This window comes from Brachyistius frenatus, unplaced genomic scaffold (assembly GCF_029030835.1).
Source record: "Brachyistius frenatus isolate BFR_SWC_R1_liver_20210118 unplaced genomic scaffold, ASM2903083v1 Contig_27, whole genome shotgun sequence".
Taxonomy (NCBI): Eukaryota; Metazoa; Chordata; class Actinopteri; family Embiotocidae; genus Brachyistius; species Brachyistius frenatus.
This window is the reverse complement of record NW_027210626.1, coordinates 3,360,674-3,386,238: the sequence shown is the minus strand read 5'-3', so window position 1 is coordinate 3,386,238 and position 25,565 is coordinate 3,360,674. Positions and strand designations below refer to the sequence as shown.

Below are 25,565 nucleotides of genomic sequence, written 5' to 3'. Positions count from 1 at the left end.
AATAATTTAGACATTTAGATTTTATTGTCAAAATAAAACAAATAAAAACATCTTCCTAGTACTCAGTCTTTACAGGAAATGTTGACTTAACAGTTTACTATGACGGTCTTAAATATATTTCATCAACATTACCAGTGCAACTGGGACAAAACATGAAGTGGAGTTTTCTGGCCCTCAGAGTAATGTGATTTAATGCTGCAAAGTGAGCCACACTCATCTATATCAGCTGCTGTATGTGATATAAATATATATTACTACATATGAACACAGTGGTACTTATTTGTGCTTGCACTGTGACCACTCTGTGAAGTAAACATGTTAAACTTGCCGTTGTTGTGACAGTTAACAGGTGTTCTTTAGTACTGTTGCCATGGTTACCTTCGTCTATAGCTTGTGCAGGTGGTTGAATTGTTGACAGGATCTATATTTGAAGTGCCTCATCGAATTGGACCAAGCAATTGTTAACTGATCATTTCTGCGTGTGTGTGTGTGGCGTAAAGTATATTAACAGACAATCAAGCTGCACCAATCAGTATTTTTGTTTTCACAATGATTGAACTGATTATGTGTGATGTAAAAAAAAAAAAAAATGACCCGGTCTGTATCTGTCGCCACCGTGTTGCAGCACAGCTACAGAAGAACAGCGGGGACACCTGCCCATGCGAGACGCCCTGTAATCTCACCCGCTACGGTAAAGAGCTCTCCATGGTCAAAATCCCCAGCAAGGGCTCGGCTCGCTATCTCTCCAGGAAATACGACAAGTCGGAGGACTACATCAGGTACGACGGGGAACCTGCAACACGACTAAACTCACTTATGAGCAGTGATGTGGTGCTCAGTGAGCAGTGTGAGTCTGTGATCAGACAAACAACCATAAATATAAACAGAAATCAATTAAATGTTAATGCAACCATCAATTTAGATTTGGTCTGGTAATAGGAAGCTGATCACCAGGCTTTTTTTTTTCTTTTTTTTTATTCATGCAATCTGACAACGGTAAATACTTAGTGTTGTGTTCGTTAGAAGATCGTGAATTCATTGTTGTTATTTAGATCATTTACTCCTCTTTGTGAGATAATGCAGAATAAAACATCTTGACAACGATTAACTCCAATTTTAAAAAAAAAAGGTCAATACCAGGAGAATGATGATATTAAGTGTAAGGATCACTTTGTCAAATGTCATTATTACAGGGTTCCTACTGGTCATGAAATTTCTGGAATATCATGACATTATTAAAAGTCTATTCCAGACATCGAAAGTCAGAGGATTTCATTTTTTTTTTTGACCATGAAATGTAAATTTTAAGAGCTTTGGCTACAAACTGATGACTTCAAAGAAAAGCCAGATGTTCAGTTGGTAAAACTACTGTTGACAGAAGGCATCAGCTTCGACCGATCAACCATCACTGCTCTGCTGCATCCCAGCGGAGAGGAATCTTTAGGCAGAGGCTGCCCCAGGAAATAAAAAAAATTTGTTCCCATTTAAGAAGATAGATTTTGCTCAGTTTATTGTTTAAGCAATAAAAAAAAATAAAAAAATTTAAAGTTTTTTTTTTTTTTACTGAAAACATCTGTGAACTAGTAAATAAAGCTAAAATAAAATAGCTGGGAATGACATAACGTGGTAAGTTTTGTTGGATCAGCACCAAGTTTGACTTTTTTGTCTGTGAAAATGGGAATTCGACATTTGACTTGTAGTGGGAACCCAGTTATTATCAACATCGTAACTCCTGCTAGCAATATTTTATCTTCTAATACTCTTCTACGATGTGCCTCATGAAACATTTACTAATATGTTTGTTATAAAGTATTCAGTTCAGTGACTAATGTGCTTGTGCTGTACTTCCCTCTCAGTGCCTAATCATCGACTGAGGATAAACACGTCCTGAAACAAAGAGCACATGATGCCTCGCAGCATTTAATATGACCAGACTTTGTAAATCCGGAGAGATCAGAGACGTGGCAGTGACTAAGCATGCTGTCGGCGCACGTTCTGCTCGTCTCCGTTAAACCCTGAAACGCCTCATTATCTCACAATCGCTGGTTAGATCTGTGTAAAGCGCTGTAGGCCTGGCAGTCCCGTCATGACAGCTAGCAGTGAGCATCGAGATGACTTGGTGGTGTTTTTTGTTTTTTTTCATGTTAATTATGTTATATCTGTGGTGAATAAATAACAGAACAAGTGTGTTTCACTTTGTTGTCTATGTCGTTTTACACTCCCGCTTGTTTTTCCAGAGACAACTTCCTGGTCTTGGATATCTTCTTTGAAGCTCTGAACTATGAAACAATTGAGCAAAAGAAAGCGTATGATGTTGCAGGTTTATTAGGTAAGATATCTGTCTATTTCTCTTCTCTTTTTTTTTTTTCCTGCATATCAAACAGGTTTGATCAGGTGTTATTATAGAAGCAGCGTTTACTTTTTGTTAGCATTAGCAGAAAATAGGCAAAACTTTGTTCCTCTTTTTAAGTACTTTTTCCTTTCAGGTGACATCGGTGGACAGATGGGTTTATTCATCGGAGCCAGCATCCTGACAGTTTTAGAAATACTGGATTACATCTATGAGGTACAGTGTCCATGCCATACCTGCAAGCAATTAGCAACAATTAACAGCTATTGTCCTGCTGGATTTCAGAAGGAACTCTGTTGCAGCCACAGTTTACTAAACACATTAACGCCTCATTGTTTGCTTTAATTCTCCTCAGCATTCACTAAGTCGATTTTTTTTTTTTTTTTTTTTTCCTTTCGGTCATGTTACGATTGAGTGTATTAGTATGCCTCGATGCTCCTCTCAGACGTACTCATCTGAGAATCTGAGGACAGGACTGGCAGTGCGAATGTTATCACTTATTATGCATGTGAGAAGTTTTATTTGATTCCCAGGTAGCAGAATCTAATATCCGCTCAGGTCTGTGCTGAGGACATGCTACTACCGCTGATCATGAAATGAACTCCTGCCTCATCTGTATCCCCTTTAAGCTTCGCAGCCAGCTGCCCGCTGACTGCCAAACATGTATGAATAAAGCAAAATCAGAGGTGGGGACTGTAATGCAGACATCCAGTTGAATGAACTGCTCACACCGCTGCCTGTCTTGTCTCCCCGCCTCTTCTCTGCTCTTTCACCCTCCCTGCTGCCACGGTCTCACTGAAACTAGGTGATCAAACACCGGCTACAGCGTCTGCTGAGGCCGCAGAAAGAGGAGAAGAAGAACAAGCAGCAGACCAGCACTGTTGCAACAGTGGGTTTAGAGGAAATCAAAGCAAAGGTACAGAATATACTGCGCTGTTACGCTTGATACTTACACTGTTTTCATGCTGAGTGCACAAGTTACCCTTCAGCTCTGTAACTGCAATAGAAACAACAAAGGAATAAGTCGAGGAGACACAAATTAATATCTGTGCACCCTGAAAATGATGAAGACTGTAATGTTTCTAATTAGTCTTAACCACTGTGCAAAGCTCAACCTCCCCCGGAGCTCTGATTTGTGATTGCCCAACTTTATTTTGAAGTAATTTACACAACAACAATGGAACAATAGAGTCCTTATCTGACATCTAACCATGACTGTGTCTTAATTTCTACGCTGCATACTCAAACTGTGAGAGAAGGTGTGAAACTCTTGCGTTCAGTTGCACACACAGAATTAGTTTAGAATATAGACAAGTACACAAGTACAGGTCATTTAAATCCATCAGCAATTATATTTATTTCATAATTTCATTTTACTGTAATTTTATTGTCAAATTCATTTTATTGGCGGGTTTTATCGTCGTATTCATTTTATTGTATTACTTGCTCTGTGCTCATGTTCCTTGGTCTTATTTTCATTTTACCTGCCTTAATTTGTTTAATTTCCTTTTTTAAAGCACTTTGCAACATTGTTAAGAAAAGTGCTATATAAATCAAAATTTGTATATCACTTACTGTAAATTAATTGAAGGTAACCTGCAAGTGGGACATGTAGGAATTTACCATTTAACTTGGAAAATATATATTTATATTGCTGCAAAGTAATTTATCGTGCGTTCAGGCAGCGGGAAAGTGGGAAAGTTTCCATTTGGGAACATTTGACTTCCGTTCACAGACAGGCAACATGACCGACCCACAAAACGAGCTCCGTTTCTGCTGTCAGAACACAGAAACGTGTCAAACAACATCATCAGCATCCATATAAACCAACACAGGCAGGAAATGGAGCTCATGAATTCAGTATTATTTGTACACTACATTTCTAAACAACGCTCTGACACTTTTTTTCTCAAAATGAGGAAATAGACTGTTCGCATGATACGGGTGAAATTCATTTCTGAAGCGCTCTTAGATCCGATCATCTTGAAAGCAAATGTCGTAAATACATTCAAGAAAAGCAAATGAAATGGTCAAAGTTATTTATGTTGTATTGATTGATCGAACGTTAACTTGAAGTCTCGTTTTGAGCCGTTGCCGTTTGCCCTGTTATATATACTGCATTAAACTGCTGACACACTTCCTGTAGCCTGTGTTTCAAATTAAAAGCCCTTTTAGCATTTTAGTAGACAGAAACCAATTTCTTAAGAAGGCTTTTATTGTGAAACATTTGCAGGCTTGTTTTTGTGACTGAAACAGACACTCACACTTCAGATTAGTGATCAAAAAAAAAACTGTTGGCAGTAGCTTGATTATATTGTTGATTTTATTAAAGGGATGGAAGTATAAATAAATATATTATTGACTTTTGTTTGTAATGTTGAAACAATGCCACAATTCAACAGCGTGTGTTCAACAGCACTACACACCTGTATGTAAGATGAAATAATTCAATGTTGTTTTCACAGGGGACACAAACGCCTCCGTACGGAGACTTTGTTTGTTATGTTACATCACCTGACTTCCTCCTTTGCGACTGTCATAACTCCTACGGCCACTAGAGGTCACCAATGTACATAATCAATCAGTGTTGTTGGTTTCCGGTGAGGTCGGATTGGAACATATTCTCTATGTATTGTCACATACTGTAAGTTATTGCACATGATCCTTTAGGCGTGATTTTTGATGTTGACTTTGTTTGCTGTGTCTTCAACAGGAGCCCAATGACATGACACGGAGTAACCCAGAGGGGGCGTACGCCAACACGATTCTCCCTAACCACCACCACCCTCACCCCCATCCCCACCACCATCATGCCGGACACCACGGGGTGTTTGAGGACTTCGCTTGCTAAAGCCAACCATTGTTTCCAGTCCTGGTGACATCAAAAGATAAGAGCTGTCTGTGTTGAGATCAATAACAGACCCTTTGGCGTTTCCGTCACTCCTTTGCTGTCACCAGTGAAAAAGCTACAGCCAAAGTCAAACACCAAACTTGTGCTGCTAACAAACCACTTGTACGTACAGTATGTAGGCACAAATCGGACACGGCTTTTTCTTCTTTCTTTCTGTCTCTCTGGATGGGACCCCGCTCAACTTTGCCCTGCTTCACTTTGTGATTCCAGGCACTTTGTGATTCCAGGACCAATTTTTGGTACATGATCACTACCAAGGGAACAAGACGAGGACTGCATGTCACCGTGATCCAGTTTATACTCCAAAAAAGGGAAAATCTGATTTATTTATTCAGCTAGCATTTCTGATTTTCTTTTTTTCTGTCTGTATCCCTCCATTTTTCTCCCTTCAAACTGCTCAATGGAGAACACACTGTACCATAACAAGCCATTACACATGATAAATTATGTAATTATTTAAAAAGGAAACTATTATCTATATGTTCTATATTGTATACAAGATGACAATACTTCAGTAAGCAAACCCTATTCTTGTTACACCATCCAAAGTATGAGGGGAATTATTTAGGCTGAAATGTGTGACCTTGGCTTAGAAGACCTAGCAGCATCTTTCCACATGATACACTTTGTCTGGTTCGTGGGTCAGGTGTTAGAGAGTAGCATTGTACTTGTACATAAACTTAAAAATGAGAAAGTTCGAAAAGTTCTGTTTCAATGGTTGTTGTTTATATTTAGTTGATATATAACTTATATAATATTAATTTGAGTTATTTATACATTTTAGAGAATAATTTTCTATGAAAATAGCGATCACGATTGTAGCAATTACTGTACACTTACAACCTGCAGATAGGAGAGACTGTCCAACATCAACACATTCGTCCAAGAAAGGACCGTGTGGATTGTGACTATTATCTCCATCATTTCCCTTCATATGTGTCGCTTTTAGCAAGACAAACACACAAATCCTTTGCATATGGATGAGGACTGGATTACATTTTCAGTCGTGACGCGGTTGTAATTGAGTTATTCTTCTTATTCGAGTCATTTCTGCCCACCGTCCTCGCTTTACTTTGGCTAGCGTCATAACTTTAAGCTGACATAAGCAATAACAAACAGAATCTTTTTTTTTTTTTTTTTTGCCGAGTCATCTCCTTCAGCTGTGGGCCAGAACCACTGTAAAAGTGCTGCTGCTATTTACAGTGGACCTGGCATCTCTCTCTCTGTGTGTGTGTGTGTGTGTGTGTGTGTGTGTGTGTGTGTGTGTGTGTGTGTGTGTGTGTGTGTGTGTGTGTGTGTGTGTGTGTGTGTGTGTGTGTGTGTGTGTGTGTGTGTGTGTGTGTGTGTGTGTTTATTTATTTGTTTGCATGCGCACTTTAACATTTTGCACACATAACTGAGCACATTAGACTGACACAGCTCAGCCGTACTGATCCATAAAAAAAGGGGGGGATTAGAATCAGAATAGTTTGCAAGAAAGCAAAGAGAGGGTTTCTGCAGTACTGAGCTTTTTATCGACTAAATCCAGCTGTGGAGACACAAAGAAGGTTGTGATGTAAACAAACATTGTTCCAGAGGCTGATTAATTCTTATTGGTTTACTAAAACTTAAAAGGGTGGAACAAGGACGCCACAAATCTTAAGAGCACAAGTCAGCAAAGTGGGAATGAAAAATAAAAACAGAGACTCTTGCACAGATTCCCTCATAATCATATTTGTCAGTATGACAGAAAGTCGCCGTTCTCTCTCAGCCTTTTTCCACTGCAGGAACTTAACAAGCTTCCCATGACCAGAGCTCATTAAGAAGTAAGAATGTGGTTTGAGGTTATTCATTGTGTCATCCTTTACAAATTTAAACATTAGGACAACAGCTGCAGCAACTGGATTGTGTAATATAGTGATGATTTCTATGGTGAGAGAGTTCTGTAAGCAGCTGTGAAAGAGAAAACAATGAAAGTTGTGCATATGTTGATTTTAGTTTCAGGGAACTGATGGTACCAGTCAGTCAAATGTTTCATCTTGGTATTTTTACTCCTCACTATTTGTCTACCTTTTGTTTGAAATGGTTGAAATGACCAATAATCACTCGGACATGTTTGCCTAACAAACATTTTCCACTGTTCTCTGTTAAATATAATAGAACGACAGCCTGTAGTTGTATCCCTCCGTCGGGCAGTCGAGTTGCAGTTGGCATCCATGTCTGTCCAGACTCATAAAATATATGGAGTAAAAACTTTGAAGGACTTTGGAGAATAAATCTGACTCTGGTAGATCACACAGTTGTAGCCATGACAACAGACAACACTTCAAATATGGATATTGCTGCAAAGAAACTACAAATTCTAAAACACGGATGCTTCTTACACATCTTCAACCTGACATCCCAGAAGATCCAGACAATCACCACAGTCCTAAGGTGGACGAGGTGGGAGCCTCTCTGACCAAATGTGAAATGTGGTCACAATCTCTCCTTCTGTTCCTGATTGAAGCCGTTGAATAATGGCTAAAACATTTATAATGTCACAGTGAAGTTGACCTCTTGACCTTTTAAATATATAATGTCATCACTTCATCATTTTATCCTATTAAACATTTATGGGAAATTTTTGTCATAACTAGAGTATGAACTCTTCAGCTGTGGCCACAAACATATTTTGTGAAGTCACTGTGACCTTTGACCTTTGAGCACCCAATTGTAATCAGTTAATCCTCTAGAATGGTACGGACAGATGGCTGAGCAGACGTTTTGAAATCTTAATAGCCACCGCCGCCGGTGCTGAGGCATTTAAAACACAGCTCGACATGGACGCCAGTAGTGAGATGACAGTTGCTGTTTGTTGTATTCACCTTCGTTGTGAAGTTGACAACAAGTCTGCAGACGCACTTTGGCAAACACTGAAAGTACCTGGAATTTAACTTGTCAACGAAAAAGAGCAGAAAACAGTGGGAGGAAAAAATCAATGGCTCCATGTTATGTTTTGTTGTTCTTTGCTATGCTGAAGTTCCTGCAGTGGAAAGGACGTTGCACCGAAGCCCGGGACACGCCCGCCGTGTGTCTGCAGCGGCGCCATCTTTCTTTCCCTTTGAAAAAGTGAATTCAAGTTTCCCTTCAAACAATGGCCATCAAATGTTGGGAGTTCGGATAAGAGAAGAGTTGGAATCAAAAAGCAGCTCGTGTGGTTTTTTTTTTGTTTTACGCACGTTCAGAGCGAGACACACAGACAAGCACAAACAGAAACCTGTTAAATAATCGACACGATATATTTGAGCCTTTATGCGATTACAGATCTTTTCCTCGGTCTATATTTTTTTTCTGGGACCGCAAGCGTCTCGCGTGAACAAAAGGCTGGAGCCTCGTCTCATCCAGGTAGCGTGGCGGCTCTGACATGTTGACGTGAGCGCCAAAATAAAGACAAAGCCACGACGCACACGCCACAGCGTGTCACGGGCCTCAGCCACTGCCAGCTGCAGTGCAGCCAGTGGTTGCAGGACTTTAGGTACGAGTTAATCAGGCTTCATTATATTACCTTCCTTCTTTCTTACTTATTTTACGTCATCACTGGGATTCTCTCTGAAGTTATTTACAGTCTGACTTTTGCAGATAAACTGAATGCTTTGCTCGGTGATCATCTTTATTTATAAGCGGGAAAAATAAGTATTCGGGAATTTTTTTTTTTGCTCTATTAGTGCATTTCTTGTCCATTTTTGTTCCTTAGACTATGCTCGGTGTAAATGCAGCACACATCACTCAGAACTGGGACTACACGCGATATGTCACCAGACAAATACTTTTATTTTGGATGAGATGTTTGTAACGTGCTAGCAGACAATGACTCATGTCTGTGCAGAGTGTGAAGGAAAGTTGTTGGACTAAATTCGAAAGTCACTGCACAAAAGGTTGGCAGACAATCCACTGCTAGGACGTGTCGGAGAAATGTGTGAAATAATTCACATTACAGGATTTTGTGTTAACAAATGACAGCGTCATTTTTTTTTATTTTTTTTTCTGTTAATTTGACTGGTGTATACCGTTGCTGCAATATTGTCATACATCCCTCTGGCTCACAATGAGATTCCACAGTCTCCGTCTGTCAGATCCCCTCCTCCTTTCAAGTAATCATGGGCTGTACATGGCTGTTTAATATTCATAATCATGTGTCACTTTGACATTTTCAAAAGGTTCCCAATCACAGTCTCTGATGGCATCCTGTACAGGCTATGCATAACAATCTTCTCCTCTGTCATCAATAATTGTAGCTATCCTCAGAGAAGTCACACAGGGGCTGCGGTGCTGAGATGAATACAGCGCTGCTCCATCACTGTAGAGTTCGGATCGAATGGTGGAGCCACGAAGTCGCTGTTTTAAAAGCTTTTTATCCTGAGACAGTTTAGCTGAACTTTCTGTATTCAAAAAAAAAATATGACAAAACACAGATAAGTCCTAAACCAGGAGCTGCTTTCGGAGCAGCAGCCTGTGTAAGGTGCCACAGGGCTGCACAGTGGGCGGAGAGTCTGTAATGTAGCAGATGGGACAACTTCCCTGCGTGACAACATGTAGCTCACATTCCTGGGATTCCTCAAGCTCCTTGTCTGAGGCCCCCTCTCACACGGCTCCTGGGACCTTTTTACAGCTCCGTGACATCGAGCCTGTATGTGCTTATGACATTATCCATAAAAATTAATGTAATCCACCAACCACAGATGTTAGGTTTTGAATAACTGCTGTTTTGTCACCTGTTGTTTTTTCCAGTTGAATTTTTTTTTTTTTTTTTTTGCTGAGGCCTGAGAAAAAAAATCCAAGGGTGATGCAAGCAACTGTCAGGAATTCATAAGGAGAAACTTCACCCCGTATCTGACAGAAATGGAAATGGACCATCGCTGCAGTAACAAGGAACGCTTACATTTTGTACATAAGTGTGATCTTGTGATTTATTTTCCTCTGTTAGAACACATTTTATAAATGTTAAATATGGTAAATGCAATGACTATTAAAGTTTAGATAAAAACCAGTGCCTCTTAAATCCAGAGCCCTGTTCACTATGTTGTCTATTTTTTTCTTCTTCACAGCTCAGTCTAAATGTAGATCAGATTTTAAAGCCTTTTCTAAGTAAGACGCTGCTTTTAAAGAATGACTTACAACATTACAAGAAGACTTGAAGGCACCTCAAAGGATGGTTCTGAGACAACAATGTGGGACAACCTATAGAGCAGCGTCCTTATCTAGGTAGGAAAAATGTGAACTTTCCTGAACCACTCTTCTTATCATCTGGAAAATTGTGTTTCTCTGCTTCTTAAAATATTCTTCAGGTGAACCCAATTTTTTGTACAAAAAAAAAATAATTCTGGTACCAGTATCAGGACGATTTGAAACAACTGTGTCCCCACGTGGGAGGAGAAAGTCCCGGGATTGAGCGTAAAATGAAGTACAAAATAATGACTTACAATTAACTCCCAGCTGCTCTGTAGTTATGCGGTTTTATCGCATGCCTCGGGGTAGTGCATATAGACCCTTGAAATAACTAAAGCTGTAATTAAGGTTTCAACGTTTTCCCTGTTTTTACCCAACCCAGACATCAAGAATACCTCGGGTCTGACATGGGCAGGAATGCTCACGGCAGTCCTACTGAGAGCACACTGCAAATTTGAATGAGAACAAATTAAAACCATGTTTTTTTGTTGTATTAGAAATGTGATTTCTTAATGCTGCTTAGTAACAATCCTCAGCTTTGCCAGCAGTCCTGACTGGTCTGGGACCTGTGCTTTGGAGTGTAAACATGCGCTTCTGCTGACACCTAAAGGACAAACTGGATTTTGTAGCTGCAGAACAAAAATAATTCATTATTTGTACTTTGCAACTATACAGACAACAAAGAGAAAATGTTATATTCAGATATTCTTTATTTAAAAATTACAACAATTCACAGTTTATTGGGAATTACAGCACATAATGACATGTGATGAGCATTAATTAAAATGTATTGCTTTGGTTTTACCAGTACTCCTGTGCATAGAAACAATGTAAACCACCGGGTCCAAACAACAATTTAACTTCAACCTACGTAATTGTGTTGGTTTTTTTTTTGTTAATGGATTAAATTAATTACCTTGATTCAAAATGCACATATTTTATGACAAGATTTTAAAAGCACAAAATGCAGAAGTAAGTTAAAGCATATGTTTGATTTTGTCACAAAGATAATAAAATATCAACTGCTGTGTAAATAAAGCTAAAAAAAATTAAAAAAAAAAAAGGTTTAAAAATAGAGTGTCTATAAAATATTTATACATGTACAGAGAATGTCATGAAAGCCTCTGTTAGTGCAGAAGTATTTAGAATCTGCATAATTCAGGAGTTACGACAGATAAATAAATTATGGAAAAAAATATTTAGAGACTTCGCTCAGCGACGGTTGCTGTGATAACAACACAGGATGATTAGTATGCCCGCTCCCTTAATTTGAGGCTTCTCACGTCTACAGAAGGCAAAGACAACGCGGATCACCACAATAACTTCATATTGTAATCTCACCCCTCCATCTTTCACAGTGGTTTTTTTTTTTTTTTTTTTTTTTTTTTTTTTGGAAGAATCATTTTCCAATTAGTCGCATTATTAGCGTCATACTCTTCAAAGAATTAAGAACATTCATACTACGTCAGCTGGTGCACCGTCACGCCGAAAGACTGCTCTCGTCAAGAAGGAGATGCGTCAGAAAATAAGATGCAAAAAGTCAGCAAAGTACTGACCTCGACGGTCTGTGTTCACATGGCAGATAATACAGCAGACACTGTTTCGGACCACCACTGTGGATGTAGTGTTCCCAACATAAATATTAAATCCAATTACAGTTAAATACAAGGAACCGCCTTAATTTTATGTATTTCAAAGTCAATTTGATGGCAAAAAAAGTGTCTAGTGTCAGCGAAATACTGTACATCAAAAGGTCTTGTCAAAGAGAAATTACAGTGTATTTACTTTAAACAGAAAGTCATGAACAGTACCGTGATACACACACTGCTGCATTTGAGGCAAATGCCTTTGAAACCAAAAGTCTTGTCCTCCGTCCGACATCTATCCAGCTGTGTTCTCTGTAATATTGCACATTAAAATATCATAAAAATCTGGCGTCCAGTACCGCTACCTCCACTGCCATTCAGTAATGTAGAAAAGACCTCCCATTGGATCGTGCTACAACCGGGAGACAGCAGCCATTTCTGCAACTGAGCTCACTAAATGGAGGACAATGACACCATTTGAAGACTTATAAAGTTGTAATAATACAATCCAAATTCTTTGGAACAGCGAAACAAGAGAATATAAAATGTCTATACTTGGTGATGTGAAAAGAAATGTTCCCACATTCATTGTTTCAGTCCTTTCTAAAATAATGAGATTCTATTTTGAAATACCGCTTCAGTAAAAAACAACAACCTGGGCTATCACTTCAAACCAAGAAGATTTCCCGCCTGTTCTTCATGATTCTTCTTTGCATGTAAATTTCCTTGGAACGTCAAGACGTAACCAGGAGAGGAAAAACTCAAATAGTCACTTAAATACACAACGTTGGCCCACTGGATCACACAAGTCTTCATCTATTACATCCTGTATGAAGACCAACAGATTCTCCCTGCATAGAGGCACATGTGCAGCCTGTCGGGTGATTCGGATCACCACATTTCCAAGTCACCTATAAAACAAATGTAAAACTGACTCCACTTCAATCTCCCAGCTGTAACAAGCTTTATCCACGGCGAGAGGTTAAAATCTCCCATCTATATAAGTCGTACATGAAAAAAAACAAAAAACGCTGATCTTTTCAAAACTGCCAGCATATGAAGAGTCAGTATCAAGGCACATACCCAAAGAAGCACTTTTGTAAATACTCAAATCAGTAAATATCAAAAGTGCAATGTTTCAATGCCCCTACGTGAAGGGCCACACAAACGCTGGTGAAATATACCAATGTACATCTATCAAGCTCTAATTTAAAGTACCTTTAACATTAACATGAAGTCAGAGGACATTGTCTCGCTGTGAGGGGGTTTGCTGCTAGTACTTCTGATCCCACTGTGAAGCATCAACCCACTAAAGCTTTGTGTCACCCAACTCATTGCTTTGGGTCATTTGGTTTTCCTCCCCTACCCCCGAACAAAACAATGAGCAGCTGCAACAAATACATTCGCTCAAATAAGCCTATTGTATGCAAAGTTGTAGCGTTGTGAACCAAACCCCTGCGGAAAAGTGGCTCTAGTGGGTTACGCATGTAGTCCTGGGGCTGCTGAGTGAGTGAGTGAGTGAGTGAGTGAGTGAGTGAGTGAGTGTGTGTGTGTGTGTGTGTGTGTGTGTGTGTGTGTGTGTGTGTGTGTGTGTGTGTGTGTGTGTGTGTGTGTGTGAGTGTGTGTGTGTGTGTGTCCTGTAGTGGTAAAAAAATGGCTCGATGTGATTTGACGATAGCATCTGGTTCTAGCCACTCGTCCAATACGAACAAGTATAATAATAATAATAATAATAATAATATAAAAAAACGCTTTCATCGGGAATGTTCGGCACTCATTTATCCAAACTAGCCAAGAACTCAAACGCCAAATAGCCCTTGATGCACACAGGAACAGATATAATGTCAGGAAGTGTTTCATATGTAACAGCAGCCCCCAAATATGGGTTGTATTTGGGAAACGGTCATGTTTAACTTAAAGGTTGGTACAACAGTACAAGTATTGCTCCTTTTACCCCAAAAGTCAAACATCTTTTCACATCCTGTTGGAGACGTGCGTGAGCCGGAGTATTTTTTCTGGTATTTTCAAGTGCTGTTTCCTTGTTCCTGTTCAAACAGCAGCATGGCGAGCTGGGAGCGGGAACCGAGTCCTTCCAAGTTGCTCTGGACACACCTGTGGTAGATGTCCTCGCTCAGTCTCGGGTTGCAGCCTTGGTAGCGGTACTGCTGGTGCAGCGCCGGCTCCACCGCTCTGAAAACATGCAGGCCCGAGTACTTCACGAACATGTCGTAGATATCGAGGTTCTCCAGAATCTCCTCGTTCTCTTGGACGTCCGCCACCATTCGCGAGCGCGTCGTCATGTAGTCCGAGTTGTAAAAGCAGGCTTCTTCGAACGACCAGCGGTCAAAGTGGCCCGCGTCCTTCACCAGGTCGACCGTGGCTGGACGTGGCTGGTTGTGGTAGGCCACGTCAGGGTTGTACTCCTGGAAATGGACGGGGAAGAACACCTGCCAGTTGTTTATGGAGTTCATGCGGCAGCGGTTGAGAAACTCTGAATTGACGTGGGTGCTGACTTGAGCCAAGAAGAACAGCGTGTCGACTGGGTGCTTCTTGGAGATGATGTCCATGAATTTGATCTGGGACGGCGTTTCCGTCTTCACACTTATCCACGGGATTTTCACTGCAGGGTATTTGCGTTCGTACGTAGTTATCTGAGTCTTCACACTGGCGAATATATCGTTCTGGTTAACTTGCTGCGCCTCCACCGGGTCGTAAATAAACAAGAAGGTTAGGATTGCATTTTCGCTGGTCTCGAAGGCGTTTGAGGCAAAAACTTCCAGGAAGTGGTCGGCAAAGCTGCGGTCCTGCAGAGTGAGCGGTATGATGATGTGAACCCTCGTGGCTTCAGTGACGTAGGGCATGGGAATGATCTCTATCCGGCTCAAAGGTCGCACCAGGTGAACCCTCTTGGTGATGGACCGGCTGTGACCTTTCTGATTAACAACCTCCAGCTGGAGGTCTAAGGTGTACTCCATGCCCCTGATGGGGTCGAAGCGCCGGTAGCCGTTAATCAGCTGCTGCTTCTTCAGGTGCAAGGTGGGCATGTACTTCTTGTTCAGCTCTCCTATGGCCGTGTCGATGACATCGGCTACGTCCGTGCGGTCGATGCCGCGCAGCTCGCACTTTGGAGAGCCGTCGATGCACGAGTAAATCTCCTCCTCCGTGAAGTATTCCCACTTCAGAACTTCAAACCGAGACTTTGGCTCAAAGGGTGGATTGATGCCCACCGGCCACTGGGCGCTTCGGTTGCCTTCAAAGGCCACCACGCTCACGTTTTTTATTTCTGCCTGCGGAAACACAAAGAGGGTTCAAATCTTTACGTCTGCCTGCCCACCATTTACACAACCCTTCGCGAATATTGGTGGCATTTCGTGTCAAACAATAAGTAAAGAGAAGCCCGGATTGTATTTCCGACTGATCCGCAAGTGATTTGTGACCCGCGGAAATCTGCTTACCTGCAGTTTGGCAATCTCATCGTAAGTCTTCTGCAGTTCTATCTCCGTGAAGTGTCTGTGCAGCCGGTACATCTGTTCGGGGTCAGACACTGGATGGACGGTCAAAGCGGTCTTGAACTCTTCGCTCTGTTCTTTACTTGGATCGGAGTTTTTTCCCAGCTCATAATGGTGGTACTGAAGTCCCTGAACAGAAACACAGAGGTCTTTTCATGAACCATGATGGCATGACAGAAACATGTCTAATGTTATTCCAAGCTCAGCTGTTACGCTGTGCTACTTCAAAGCTTCAAACAAACATGACACGCCATCCAGACAACAACTTTGGCTCATCTCCACGCCAAACAGTCTGGCTTCCATCATAATTGCAGAGTGAAAAAAAATACTCAAGATTGGATTCTCTTTGTAAGAATGAAATACAATAGTTGTACGTTTATAGGTTTTTAATGGTCAGAGTTTCAGACAATTTTAGGGATTGTGTTTTTGCTCCGGGAACAGGATACTTTCTCTCCCATTTGATTTTACCACTTTAAGTTAAGGAGGAAACAAAAGACTTACAAGTTTGGACTTTAAAGATTGAACGTGTGGTGGAAGTGACTTGACAAATGGCAGCAGAATCTCACTTACAAGCAGTCATTTAAGCTGAAAACAGAGTCACCACCTAAGGAGCTTGAGTGATTAAAAAAAGTGAATCCAATCTGATCAAGCTATTAAAAGAACACACAATGGAGACGCTGCTTAACTTAGCAGCGAGGCCACTCTGTTGCAAATATTTGCCAACCGCTTACAGCCTGTAGCTGTACACTTAGTGAAGCATTGTCTGTGCCTAATTGTCATCAGTGTGCTCTCTCTTAACGAAACAAAACTGATGTCTGGCTCTGCGTTCGAGCTGTTTTCTTCAACCATAAGAGGCCTTTCAACCTCCCCCTGCTTCTCCCTCTTATCGAGGGGGGTCTGCTGGAGCTCTTCTGGCTCAGGGCACTTCAGTTCGCCATGAAGCGACCTCTCAACTGTGTAACAAGATGGTTTCCTGCTCTGGGTCGAGGCCAAGGAGGGGAAAATGGAAGCAAAAGGCTTTTTAGCATTTAAGGAATAAGTCAACAGCAAAATCTGGACGCAGGTACATATTGTACGAACAGCAGAGCCCCTTTTTCCCGTAACAATGTATTTTAATGTGTTTAAAAAGTAGGCTTGAAGCAAACAGAGCCGAGTGACACAAACAATCGGCTGAAAGGGCGCCGAGACCGAGCTTGTTTGACCTTAAATGCTAATGACATTACTGGAGCAGAGCGTGTTGACCGACAGGGGATTTTCACACCATTGAACCTAAACTGAACTCTCAGCTGTGCTCTCCTTGCCTGTTTACCTATTCCACGTTGCTATTGGATCTACGGAACAAAAAGAAAGAAAAAAAAAAGAAAGGCAAGAAAGAAAGGCTAAAGGGTATTAGCAATCTACTCTGTAATATAAATACCATCTCTGTGCTAACATGGTAATTACAGTTTTATACAGCCGTCTGTCAGCTTTAAGTGCTGTCCCGGAGGCAGAGCACGACTTCCACCGCGACAGTTTGGCTTTTCTGCCGAGGAGGGGAACTCTTGCTGCAACCTGTCACACAGCTGTTCTCAATGACAGTCTTTGAGCAGGTTTTTTCTTTGTGGCTCAACATTCATTTATAGTTTGAAGTCCTTCATTACAATTCCCTTAAGCGTGAAACATTTAGAAGCTAAGAAACCGCTTTATACATTAAAAGGTGTATTGTATGAAAGGAGATCAAAAAGTTCAGAGGCTGCTCCTGTCAAGCGTGAACAGAGCGCAGCGCAAGAATGTGCAGGGAGCGGAGGGAAGCTAAAAACCTTCACGAGTCGGTATTTAAAGCTGCGTCGCTTGATCGACGTCGGCACTACGGACTTGAACCGAGACGTCACATTAGTGTTTGTGTCAAACTCAGGAAATTGGCAACGCGGAGTACGTTTGAAACGCTTTCGGAAAGCCTAAAACAACTGAAGCAATAACGTTTCCCGACCGCTGAGAAACCGAATCGTACCTACGGTGGTCGTAACAGCCTGCTGATGTCGATCCGGAAACGTAACTGCGAATACATCCTTACTCACAAAAGGTCAGAGCTTCCTCCTGCCCCGCGCTCGTCACCGTTACTCGCTCCGTTCACATTCAACAGGAACCGTCAACCTTTTCGATCGCACCTCAAGTGTGTCATTGAAAAGAGGCCGCCCGGCGGTGACCGGAGGCCCCTTCGAGGATACAGCCGAACCTACCTGATACTGACTAACGCAGTTTGTGCTGGTGTAGTCGATGACGCATCTTCCGAGCCACTCGTCGGGCCTCGCGCTCAGGATGTCGTTCCGGCAGTTTTCCAGGAAGGGCTGAAGTCGCAGGAGCAAGGCGCGCGACAGGAGGTACCCGAACCCTCCGTAGCAGTACTTCCCCTCCATCTCCCCACCGATGAACTCCTCCGGACTGCCCATGTAGAGCTCTCGGTCCACACTCAGGTGCTCCACCAGGGCCTTGACCCTGTCGGCCTCCGTGTAGGCGTCGTCTTGGACGAAGTAGAACCAGTCGTATTCGTTGATGTAGTGGTCGAAAATGTACCTGATGGTCTGAAACATGTTCCATATCAGCCTCTCGTCTCCGTGGGAGACCACGAACATGCCGTGGGGGACTTTGCGGTTGCGTGAGCCGGTGAAGAAAATCACGGTGTCCAGGTGATGGCTGATGGTGCGATTGACGGCGACGCCCAGAGTGTTGATGGTGTTTTTGGACGTCAGAACGCCGACGAACAGACGCTCCCGCATGCCCAGCTCTGTGCTGATGTATTTAGCCCTGAAAAAGAAATCAAACAGCAACGGAATAAAAAAAAATTTTTTTAAAACTGCTGCTTGGAATAAACAATTTACACTAAAAGCAGAAGAAAGCCAAACCCTCCGTCAGTATTAGTTGGTTTTAATGTCTTTTTAAATACGAGCAAAAAAGACCGTTTTTAAAAGGAGCAAAGTTTTTGCACTGCAAACAAATGATCCCTCAGTTATTGATACTAGAATTCATTAAATATATATATATATATATATATATCAGTGTCAGCGCTCTGGTACGCTGCTTGTGCTCCACGGATACAGACTGCGTCCCGACGTCCACACCGCTGGATGAAAGGCTGGTCTGTTGCTATGATACGCCGCTGGTATGAAAGTATGTGCCCGGCAGAAGACGAGAAGACGCGTTACCGCTGCAGAGCCGCACACGCTGCTGAACGAGCGATCCGCACCGCTGACGTGGGACACCGCAGTTGTAACCCTCGGAGACTTCAACCACCTCGGTCACAGAAAACTAGTCTCGCTGGGTTTCACTTACAACGTGTTCCGCACGAGTAGCTAACCTTAGCTAATGTCAACGTGTATGGCGTCGGCCCACAGAGGGTACTTCATGTTTACATGGCAGCCGGCCTAAAAAAAAAAATAGTAAGAAAAAAAAAAGAAAAAAAAAGACAAGACTCCATGGAAACATGAAATATAAATGACCATTACCAATTAAAATTCGTGCTGCTGCGTTTAAAAACATTTCAGTAGAAAACATGTAGCTCAACACACCATCCTCTCCTGCCGAGTGTTTAGGGAAATGTGTGTGTGTGTGTGTGTGTGTGTGTGTGCGTGTGTGCGTGCGTGTGTGTGTGTGTGTGTGTGCGTGTGCAACCACGCTGGGCATCCAAGTCAAACCCACCAATAATAAACTCTTATCTCCTCCATCAGCGTAGATCAAACTTACTATGTCCAATTCATGAATTCTCACGTCTGTGACTGAAACCAACAAAACTCACTTTTTGGTTTGTTTTTACGTACAAACTTTTTTCTTTTTTTTTTTTGGAGTGGCAGCGCAAGAAATTGCTTTCAAAACTAAACTAAAAGACACATAAGTTCATGAACCTGTGCCAATTTACTGAGATAAAACGTTCATGTTCAGGTCATTAAGTGAAACTAAAGGGAGAAGGGGGGGACTCATAGGAACCCTGTTTCTGTCCATGTAATTCCATTGAATCGCTGGATGCTTTGAATATTCACACACAAGAGTAACGAGAAAAAACCACGAGCTCTTTGGAAAAATAAACGTGCAAGAACTTGCATTGTGATTCGTCACAAACCACAACCCAACCTCACTTTTTATTTCCTTATTAAACTGCATGGCATCAATAACGCCCTGTAATAGAGCTGCCCATGTTTCAGTCAGAAAATGGAACAAAATTCATCTGCAACATGCTCCTCAAATTACAGGATCTGCTACTTTCCTTTGGCATTTATGATAGTAAATTAAATATAACTGGATTTTATTTGTTTTTATTTGTTTTTTTAGACTGCTGGTCAGACAGACGAGACACGCGAGCGCATCGCTTCGTCCCATAAACTTATGAATAAAAAAATTAAAAAAACAAAAAACTGGCAGGTCATTCGACAATGAAAACGATCATGAGGAGCAGCGACCTGTTACTAAGCCGGGTGCTGAAATACGTAACACCGCCAACCTCAGCAGCAAAACTCGTCTACAGGGGGAAAAAAAACACTCTTTCGCAGAACTGAATTGAAATTGAGAAAGTGAGAGCTAACATTCAAACAAGGTCTCCATCCAGGAAATCTTGGAAATGTTTGCCCGCTTTCAAAGAAAATGTAAGTCAGGCGTCCTTCAGTGTGTAGGCATCCGTGATGTTAAATCAACTACATCGGTGGAACAGAAAGTCCCACTATGCTGCTGAACATAGGAGCGCCACATATGAAGGTCATCTGAGCTCGACGTAGAAATCATCAGACGGAGCAGACTTTACATTTTGACTGACTTTCTGTGGACATTTCATCATAGGCCAGTTAACCTCAGGAAAACTCTGAATTATACCCAGTTACAGCTGCGTAATAGCTGATTTTGTTTAATTAGTTTTACTTTATCTGTTGCAAGTTTAAAATCGGACTTGACGGTCAGTGTAGAAGTGGAAAAAGTTTTCAGATCCTGTACTGAAGTAAAAGTACCAATACAACCGAGTAAAAAATACTCTATTACAAGTTTTAAAAACTACTGCTTAAATTTTTTTTTAAAAATGGGCAGCAAAGTGTAGTTAAAGTAAAAGCATTGGTTTGGTCCCTTTGACAGATAAATAGCGTGTAATCGGCAGGTTACAGTTGTAGCTGCGGCGGGTGGCGATGGTTTGAACTACTTTATAGTTTTATATATAAATCTGAGAGGTCATTAGATGATTACTGGGAGAGGAAATAAGAAAAAAATAAGTTCTGATACACTAGTTTGACCCCATTATATGCTGCTTTAGTAAAGAGCCAAAAGACTGGGAATAACTGCTTTATTATTTAACAATGTGATGTATTTTTAAAGCTTATTATATTATCCATATTGTCCAACCTAAAGCTGCAGATAAATGTAGTGGAGTATAAAAGTACAACATCTCCCTCTAAAATGTGATAAAGTTGAAGTAGAATCAAATGGAAATACTTAAGTACAAATACCTCAACATTGTACTGGAGTAAATGTACTTAGTTACTTCCCACCACTGATCCAGTGACACCTGTAGTCCTGCTATTGTTATGTGACGTATCACAGTGATTTCACCATCATCATCATCCTCCTCACTGATCATCATCATCATCATCATCATTAAGTGAGGATGATGAGCTCCACTGCGGCCTGCTGTTGCTCCTGTAGGCTTTAATAACGTGACCTCGATAGATAAACTAGTCCCAGCCTCGTCTGTCAGTGTCCTTCCACGCTGTGTTGGCCGGTTAAAGTGAGCAGACACTCGGAGCTCACCTGAAAACTTTCTTCGGGGCGCTCTGCTGGACTTGTTTGTACGGGACGATCCTGGGTTCAAAATCCTCCTCCGACTCCGCATCGTTGACGGTCGAAATGGAGTTGGGCTTCCGGGCTCCTTTCAGCTGTCCATCCTGACCCAAAGTCACACCCTCGCCCTCCGCGCCGTCCGGGTAACACGCTTCTTCCGTCCAGCTCACACTTAATAAACTCAACGTAAACCCTAAAGATATACCGATCACCACCGGGCCGAGCGACCGCAGGACAGAAATAAACACTGAAAATCGCATTTTGTCCGTCGGCTGTCTCTTCGTGTCTGTCCCGCTTCTAAACAGGCCTGTGGTCCGGGACAGCTCGGCCGCGCATCAAGTCTTGAAGCGCAGCAGTCGTATCCAGAGTCAACTTGTGGAAAAGAGGCAGCTTCTTTCTTAAATTTTTACGCCGGATTGTTACGTGTCAGTCCGGCTGCTACCTGGCTCCTCCTCCTCCTCCTCCTCCTCCGCCTGGTGTTCACATCGGGGGCGGTTCTACTTGCACGCTGGGCGGAGGGATATCCAGCACGGTCCGATAGCTGACGGCAGGTGAGACGGAAGCGGAGCCCAACAGAGCCCCGTCTGTCTGCTCCAGGTGAGGGTTTCTGTCAGATTACTGAACCGCAACAGCTGCTGTCATCACTTTTGAGCTGCTTATTCTATTTCTACTTTAATTGACACTGACATAACATTCAGCTTTGATAAGTTTAGCATGGCTACGGCTGAAAATGAGGGCATAGAAAATGACAACAAATAAAAGTATCACACTGTCAAATTTGTCTGTCAAATACCTGCAATATCCATGGTAAAGTTTAATGTTATTACAATATGCTTTATAGTCATTAGTGCAGTGTGAGTGCATTACTAGTACTAGTACTACAAGTACTATACTTAAGAACAATTTTAATTTAATTCGATTTTATTTTCAGGACTATTCTACCATTTCTTTAACTTTTTAAATAATATAATAGATTATAGCCTACCTTTCTTTGACAAATATTGTATAAAATTAAAATTTTATCTAAATAATGTGAGCTATTAAAATACAATTCATTCTTAAGAAACTAAAGTATACTCGTCCCCCGTGTTGACAAACAGTATATGCTATTTACACTGAGCATATTACTGTTAACGTATTAATGAATCTATATAATATGATAGCCTATATAACGATCTTATACTCTAGGGCAGTGCAGTTTTTTCTACTTGTACTTATATAAAGGATGTATAATACCTCCGCCACTGGTTGCATGTCATGGACCTTCATTAACAAACTGACATCATCAAGGTGTAGAACTAAAGGCCACAGTAGGCTTCGATTGCCAGTCTTAATAACACCTCATTAACAGCTGGACACTGACAGGGATTATTGGTATTATTAATAATATTAACTGTACTACTACACAGCCAAACCATATTTGAAAGATTTATTCAGACTTTAATATAAATACAAAAGTGCCCAGGCATTCTTTAGTTTGCAGCTTGTAGCTTTATCTAGAGCACAAGGAAACTACTCAATCTTTATCTTAAGTTTCTCCCTGCAGCTGCTCCATGTGTACTTTATTGATGATTCGCTTTCCGCTCATCCACCTGGGTCATGCTGATCTCTATCGGCCTCTGTGCTCCTCTCCCAGGTGTCCGGGGCAGTATGCTTTGTGGAGTGCTCAGTCGACCCGTCGGCTTCATTTTGTTTGAGCCTCCTGAAATTTGCTGCCCCTGATCTCACCCTTCTCTCTGAGATCCCCATTATCTCCCCAACCCACACAGACTGAGCAGCGTCAACAGCAGAATGAGAAATCTTCAGGACTTCTGGCTGCTTCATTTGCAGGCCTGTTGTTTTACAGTTTTAGCTGGACTGATTAACTGCAGCATTTAGGAGGGGCAGTTCAAACGAGATTTTTTAAAAAAGCCACAGATTCAATATTTAGAGTTTGTGATATTGTACAAGGTGCTCATTCTCATAAAGTGCTTTTCTTGTAAGCAGTTGTCAGGGTTTGAACATGGAGAGACCTACAAAAATTCACATAACCCTTTAAAGAGGGACGCCTACTTGATTTTACTAATCCTAATATAAGATAGATAGATAGATAGATAGATAGATAGATAGATAGATAGATAGATAGATAGATAGATAGATAGATAGATAGATAGATAGATAGATAGATAGATAGATAGATAGATAGATAGATAGATAGATAGATAGATAGATAGATACTTTATTAATCCCCAAGGGGACGTTTTTTTTTCACTACAGCAGCATTTATAGATACAGGAAATAAATAAATAAATTAGGACAACTCAATTTTTTACCTCATATCACCACTTATATATACTCTAAAAAGTGTCCTCAGTGCATTGCATGCGCTTCACAGTTGTTGTTTTTTCATGTTGCTCTTTTTCATTCATTCATACTCAGAGCAAATCTCTGCGCTGTTGTGCCCTCTGGTGGTAGCCACAGTACTTCCCTCAAGTCATCTGAATTTGGATCATGAGAGTTATTCAGATGGAAGAATTGTGATCAAAGGTCATGGGTTAAAGGAGCGATTGTTTTCATTATTGAACATTTGGTTACATGCATTACGTAAGACAGAATTGCTCTCAGTTTGAAGAGTTGTGTGTTTACACTTTGATAACAAAGACCTACACTTGGTCTGTGGAAAACAGTATGGAAGCAATAATACATGTCAAACTTGTCAAGAGGGGCTTAATAGGTTTCACAAGCATTTTATAAGAAATAAATAACGACACGGTAGCCTTTTCTTACAATAGGTGTTGACTTTTTGACACAAGTTCTTGAACAGTTTCAAACAAACCGAATGCACAGGTTTATTTGACTTGATGGCTTTTCCTCTGTGGGGTAGCGCTACATGATGATTTTGAATTCATTCATATACAAGGCCCTTTTTTTGAACAAGTATTCAGAATTGACTAACAGTGTGGCAGCTATAATGTAATCACCACAACTGTCTATTAATGTGTGTATTTTGATGCCGATGCAGTCACGGTAGAGAATCCCATCCTCCTGAGAGTGACTGAAAAAAAAAAGGTCATCCATGTTTATTTCATCCAGACTTGACTATTGTAATGCACTGTATTAGTATCAGCGAGCAAAACATTCAAAGACTGCATTTGATATAAAACGCTGCTGCCAAGCTGTTAACTAGTATTAAGAAAAGGGATCATATCACCATAAGCCAAATCGCTGCCTGGGATCCTCCAGCAGGGCCTCACTAATGGTGCCAAAATCTGTCACCTCTGGTCACCAGATGGTAGGTAGGTAGGTAGGTAGGTATTTACTTTATTAATCCCCGAGGGGAATTTTTTTTCGCTACAGCAGCATACAGAAGCAATAAGATAATAATAGAAATAATAGAATAAAATACTAGAATATAATATAATAATAGAAAAGCAATGAAATAGCCGTAAATAGCAGTAAGAAATAAAAATATAAAATATACAATATAAAATGCACAGTTTATACAGTATTACTTGTATATATTATATACAAACAAACCAAGAACACAGTAAATATATATTAATATATTTATATATATATACAGTACAGTATATATCTATATATATTATATACAAACAAACCAAGAAACACAGTCAACAGTGTAATTGTACTGTGATGGATTTTGCCAGAGGTGAGTTATTGTACAGTCTTATTGCAGTGGGCAGGAATGATCTCCTGTATCTGTCCTTGTGACAGCGGAGCTGGAGGAATCTTTTAGAGAAAGTGCTCCGCTGTCCCTGCAGCAGGTGGTGGAGAGGGTGGTCAGGATTATCCAATATGGACAATAATTTGTTCAGCGTCCTCCTCTCCACCACCTTTTCCAGGCTGTCCAGTTTGTAGCCGATGATGGAGCCGGCCTTCTTAACCAGTTTGTTAAGTCTGTTGGTGTCACCGGCTCCAATGCTGCTCCCCCTCTCTCCCTCTCTCCCCCTCCTCCCCCTCCTCTCCCCCAGCAGACCCCAGCGAAGTACAATGCACTGGCCACAACAGACTGGTAGAACATCTCCAACATCTCGCTGCACACATTGAAGGATCGAAGTTTCCTCAAGAAAAAGAGTTGACTCATCACCTTCTTGTAGACAGCATTGATGTTGGTCTTCCAGTTCAGTCTGTTGTCAATGGACACACCCAGGTACTTGTACTCCTCAACCATGTCCACCTCCTCTCCCAGAACTCTCAGCGGTTGTGGAGCCGTCGCCTTCCTCCTGAAGTCGACC

The 25,565-nt window shown here is 41.4% G+C and overlaps 2 protein-coding genes across 3 annotated transcripts in view; one reads left to right on the top strand and one right to left on the bottom strand.

The window, feature by feature from the left end:
* asic4a (acid-sensing (proton-gated) ion channel family member 4a) overlaps nt 1–10,287 on the top strand; it is a 94,391-nt gene extending 84,104 nt beyond the window's left edge. For both annotated transcript variants that reach the window (XM_069698645.1, XM_069698646.1), the window contains exons 6-10: nt 626–779; nt 2,238–2,329; nt 2,487–2,566; nt 3,156–3,266; nt 5,064–10,287. In XM_069698645.1, coding sequence (XP_069554746.1) covers nt 626–779; nt 2,238–2,329; nt 2,487–2,566; nt 3,156–3,266; nt 5,064–5,201 — 575 coding nt within the window. In that variant the 3' untranslated portion in view covers nt 5,202–10,287. The remainder of the gene's footprint in view (nt 1–625; nt 780–2,237; nt 2,330–2,486; nt 2,567–3,155; nt 3,267–5,063) is intronic.
* Nucleotides 10,288–11,146: 859 nt separating this feature from the next.
* Nucleotides 11,147–21,733, bottom strand: chpfa (chondroitin polymerizing factor a). Its single transcript, XM_069698636.1, has 4 exons — nt 21,301–21,733; nt 17,763–18,327; nt 15,490–15,672; nt 11,147–15,321 (listed from the first exon to the last, which is right to left on the bottom strand). Exons 1-4 carry the CDS (start codon nt 21,588–21,590, stop codon nt 14,059–14,061), a joined length of 2,301 nt encoding a protein of 766 aa, XP_069554737.1. The 5' UTR covers nt 21,591–21,733; the 3' UTR covers nt 11,147–14,058.
* Between the last annotated feature and the right edge of the window lie 3,832 nt (nt 21,734–25,565).

Excerpts from the sequence above, each read along its gene's own strand:
- chpfa (XM_069698636.1), bottom strand. The coding sequence starts at position 21,590 with ATGCGATTTTCAGTGTTTATTTCTGTCCTGCGGTCGCTCGGCCCGGTG. Across the intron at positions 15,673-17,762 it reads ACTGCGTTAGTCAGTATCAG|GGACTTCAGTACCACCATTA; the intron begins GTAGGTTCGGCT and ends GTTTCTGTTCAG. Across the intron at positions 15,322-15,489 it reads ATGAGATTGCCAAACTGCAG|GCAGAAATAAAAAACGTGAG; the intron begins GTAAGCAGATTT and ends GTGTTTCCGCAG.